Here is a 5,268-nt window from a genome sequence, read left to right on the forward strand (position 1 = left end):
TCTATTATTAAATATTAAAATAAACTATTTAAAACCTTTTTTTGGCCAAAAAAAATTAATAAAATAAAATAATCACTGCCCTATTAAAATATCAAATCTTTTCATCACCACTTACATGTTTAAGAAACTATTCACCATACTTATTTATTAAATATATTTAAAAAAAAAAAAATATTTTAAAATATTTTTTTAATAGATTTTTGAAATATACAATGATATTGTTATTTATAAATTTAATTTTTTTTAATAATTAATTTTTTATTTATTTATTTTTTAAATAATTCTAATGTTAATTGGTAATTTTCCACATATATAAATATTTATTTTTAATATTCAAAATTTATTATCTACAACAATATCATTATTTAAACAACTTAATATTAACATTAAAAAAATAACTTAATATTACCATTTGAAAAAACCCGGATAATGTTAATAAACCATTAGGTTTTATAAGTTCAATGTCAATGTCAAACATTTAACCTAATTCACCTTTTATATGTTTAAAAAATTATTCACTTGCTTTATAAACAAATAACTTATTAGCTAATCCACCTTTTATATGTTTAAGTATTCACCCTGCCTTAAAAATAAATAAATTCTTAATAAGCTATTGATGTGTACACTGATATTTTCATTTTACGAATTTACAATTATTAAATCTTCAACAACTAAATGGTTAAAAGAGATAAAAATTATCTTTTCCAATTATTAATATTTAAAATATTTAAAATATATAAATATTTATTTTTAAAATTCAAAGTTCATAATCTGCAGCAATTTCAGTATTTCAACAAGTTGATATGGACATTTGAAAAGCCCAATCACAAAGTTATAATGGTAACTTTAAAAGTTAAAACAAGTTACAAAAACTTTTAGCTTTGGACACGTCTATCGAAATTATTGTGACCCGCCATGCGAAGAGGCCATTTCATTCAACAAGTCCAATGTCAGTATCACATGTTTAACCTAATCTACATTTGCATCCGGTCGCTTCTTACGTAGCACAAACATTCAAAGATTCAACAGTATAGAGTATATCAATCAAAGGATTATCTCAACTTTAAAATTGCAGTATATTATTTCTTGGGCTTACCTTGACTTCTTGACCGTGCTCCAATCATCTTTGTTTTCTTCTATCATTTTCTCGTGATTTTAAAAGAGTAAAACAAGATTCCGTACGCTTAACAACTGGAGTAGGAAACTTTAATGCCTAATTTAGTGATCGAAATTCAGCCAGAACCATAACCTAAATTTTAGAGCACTATTTGTGTCGTTCTATCCAGGACTTTCAGCAGAGATCGTCTGTTGTAAATTTTATGGATTCTATTCAAGTTTACGAATGGCTCAGTAACCTGCACGCGTCTTGCAATATCGACATCAAGAGTCAAGTATTTGGACAAGGATCGCGCTTCTAAGAGAGACGGCAACCAATAAATCCCATGCTATCGGGCCATAAATGAACCACTCTATTTTTTCTTCCATGTTTTCATTTATCTGCTGATCTGACGTCGGGAACAAATCATGTTTTCGTCACCTTTAATATCTGATTTGATTTTTAGTTAGCAGGGATATATATACACCTGAATTTGATTTCAGTATCATTGTAAATGTGAAACAAAGTAACGACTTAATTTCCATTTTGTTGAAATCGGTGATCCACTCGGATACCTCCATATGGAATTTGTGGTGTTCGCGTTCAGTGCCTTAGCTATGCCGGAGCCCACGAGAAGACTTTAGCATTTATTCTTGTCCTGTAATATACGTCTCCTCTATAAAAATGACCACTGTTACAATAATGTATTGCACGTATTGATATTCAGTTATAGGGTTATTGTTTTGCCATGGCTGGTATCAGTAAGATGCCTCCCTCTAAATTACTGTCCATTAAACGCTGGAGTTGTTTTATAGCAGCGATATGGCTGCAATCTATCACTGGCACCAACTTTGATTTTTCTGATTATTCCTCTGACTTAAAGAAAATTATGGGGATTAACCAAATCCAACTGAATAGTTTGGCGGTGGCCTCCGACCTTGGAAAAATCATGGGTTGGGTTTCTGGACTAGCGTGTGCATTTTTGCCAACCTGGGCTGTTCTTGCAATAGGAATGAGTTTGGGTACGATGGGTTATGGCGTGCAGTGGCTAATTCTGAGTGGAATCATTCAGCCATTGGCTTATTGGCAGGTTACACTCTTTCCAAATTCTATTTAATTTTATCGTTCTTTACAGAGGTTGAGGGATGATTTTTTCTGAAGTGTATATATCATTAGTTTCTTTACATAATAATCTGAAGGAATTGAAACAGAACTGTATATAATTAGGATAGCATGGTTTTAAAATATTAGCCTATATTCATTATTGCAGAGCATACTTGTTGTTATTGGTCCTCACTAGATTTAGTCTATTTTTTGGACAACGCAGGTGTATATGTTGTGCTTCCTGGCTGGCAATAGCATCTGTTGGTTCAACACTGTGAGCTTCAAGGCTGCCATTGAAAATTTCCCATCTGAGAGAGGAATGGCTTCTGGTTTAAGTACAAGCTACGTAGGTCTCAGTCCTGTTATTTACTCCTGTCTCTCTTCCATTCTAGACCCGGGGAATCCTTCCCTGTACCTTCTTTTAAACTCCATAGTTCCCGTTGTAGTGGGTGTATTTTTAGCTGCAATACTCCATGTATCTCAATTACAAATGGCGACAATAGAGGACGATGCAGATACGAAATTCATGATGCTATGCACGTTGATTGCTCTTGCTACTGCTGTATATTCCATAGTTTTTGAGTTCTTGCCCCACGGGAAGCGCCAACTTGAAGGAGTCTACTTCGCCGTGCTTATCCTTCTGTTGATGGCCCCTATATATATACCTGCGAAGGTTTCCTTAAAAAGTTTAAGGAATGAAGTGAAGGTAGACGCGTACATTCCAAGTCCAGAACTACGCAATCCCGCCCATAACGAAAGCTATCAAGGGGGTTTCTTTCAAACTGAAGAGAACACTATCAACATTCAAAGTCTGGATATAGAAAACTCACTGCAGACTGTACAGAATTTCAACGATACTAAAATCAAGAGATTCAATTTAATGCCAGTTCCACCACTGGGAGAAGAACACAGCATCCTAGAGCTCTTGCGAAGTATTGACTTCTGGCTATATTATTTCGTATATTTTTGCGGAGGAACTGTGGGACTAGTATATATGAACAACCTAGGGCAGATTGTTCAGTCCTTGGGATACTGCAAGACGCCAATCTTAGTATCTCTTGTTTCGTCTTTTGGAGTTTTTGGGCGTATTGCATCAGGGCTTCCCGATTATATACTGGTATGCTAATCCATACATGCTCCTTTCTTGCATATCTACTGTGATTATTTCCTATTAGGGTTTTCTATGTTTTCTTGGTATAACGGTATCGTTTTCTGTGAATTAGAAATGTCGGAAGTTGAGAAAGTACCGACCCGTGCCAAGGCCAGGATGGATGGGCATATGGATGGTTCCCATGTTTGTGGCCTTCTTCATGCTGAGATTCATGAACCCAACGACCACTGTTGTCCTTTATTTGAGCACGGCCATTGTTGGAACTTCTGTAGGAGCGATCAGCGCCATAGCCATTCCGATTTCTTCAGAGATGTTCGGAATGAAAAGTTTTGGTGTCAACCACAACATTCTTATCACAAACATTGCATTTGGTTCTCTTCTCTTCGGTGAAGTTGCAGGAGTCATTTATGATGATTCTTCTTCTTCTGGCATGGATAAACACCCAGAAGACTCAGGTGATTGGCATCTCTGCATGGGAAGACAGTGTTTTGATAAAACGTTTCTGCTCTGGGGATGTGTATGCCTCTTTGGAATCGTTCTCTGCGTTGTTCTGTGCATGAGAACACGCGAGTTGTATGAATCTATCCACAAAAGACAATGCCAAGAATTAGATCAGAATTAGGCATAGTTATTTCATTTTGAAAGATATTAGTATAAACCCTTCCCTTTGTATATTGCGGAGAATTGTAATGAATCAAAGTGAGCTGAAATCCATTCTACACCAATGATTTTACACTTCATCATCGCAAGATTAACTAAAGATCCATTGCGTCGCCATTTCGGGTAACGAGCGTAACATGTACTGAGTCACAATTCAGTTCCTTAATTGCAACGTTGAATCCCAACTGCTTTTGAGTCTCAATTGAGTTGCTTAATTGGAACGTTGAATTTGTAAAATATGAAATGATCTCTTTAACCCAGCTGATAACAGCTCATATAATTATGAGGAAAAAAAAAATGAACAAATAAAACACAGTTACACAAAAAAAGACAAATAAAACACAGTTACATTAAAAAACAAATAGAACATAGTTACAGTGTGAGTTCAAATTTGGTATAAATATTATTTTTAATTAAATCATTAACTACATTTTTATATAGTAAAATTATTACTAATATCATTATCAATCAATTTTATAATATGAAACAAATCTACTTAAACCATTAACTACATTTTTATATAGTAAAATTATTATTAATATGATTATCAATCGACTTTCTAATCTGAAACAAATCTACTAACACTACCAATTTTGTGAAAGCTAATTTCCAGCATTGTCCTCCCTAATAATTTGCTGCCCTGATTTTACACAGAACACAAAATCTGCTGTGTAAGCAATTTACATAACAAATTAAGCATTATTCAATTTTACACATAGAACACAAAATCTGCTGACTAATTTGTCAGCAATTTACATAACAAATTAAGCATTATTCCCAACAGAATTCCAACTCCTTTTTAACCTAATTACCCAATTTGAATTTGAATTTGCATTCAAACAAATACATAGTACCAAGTTTGAATTCAAATTTAAATCAAATAAAAAATATAAAAATAATTTGATTCAAAAATTTTCAATTTAAGAAATTCCACCATATAAATAAAAAAAAATCATTTATATATTTCAAAATCTATCAAATCTACTTCTAACCTGAATATAGATATTTTTGCTTTGGCTTGCCCCGGCTCTCTCTCAACTGCAATCTAATAATACTTTTTTAAGGTTTACGTAAACAGAAAGCTCTATTAAATTAGTTAAAACAGCTTTGCTTTGGCTTACCCTGACTCTCTCTCAACTGCAATCCAATAATAACTTTTTAATGTTTACGCAAAGAGAAAGCTCTATTAAATTAGTTAAAACAGCTTGGAAATATCCCACCAATATAATCCTTATGGGCTGCAATTGTACTGTAAAACAAATCGATAGTTGACTAATAATTCGGCGGAATCCAACGA

At 33.3% G+C, this 5,268-nt stretch overlaps 1 protein-coding gene across 1 annotated transcript; it reads left to right on the forward strand.

Annotated features, from left to right (window-relative positions):
• The first annotated feature begins 1,824 nt into the window (after positions 1-1,824).
• Positions 1,825-4,044, forward strand: LOC149178187 (protein NUCLEAR FUSION DEFECTIVE 4-like). Its single transcript, XM_089423553.1, has 3 exons — positions 1,825-2,186; positions 2,424-3,317; positions 3,424-4,044. The coding sequence occupies exons 1-3, from the start codon at positions 1,845-1,847 to the stop codon at positions 3,931-3,933; spliced, it is 1,746 nt and encodes a 581-aa protein (XP_089279679.1). The 5' UTR covers positions 1,825-1,844; the 3' UTR covers positions 3,934-4,044.
• Positions 4,045-5,268: the final 1,224 nt, after the last annotated feature.

This window comes from Pinus tabuliformis, chromosome 4_1, assembly GCF_031772625.1.
Source record: "Pinus tabuliformis cultivar Carrire ecotype Pingquan chromosome 4_1, CPIR1, whole genome shotgun sequence".
In the NCBI taxonomy this organism is placed as follows: Eukaryota; Viridiplantae; Streptophyta; class Pinopsida; order Pinales; family Pinaceae; genus Pinus; species Pinus tabuliformis.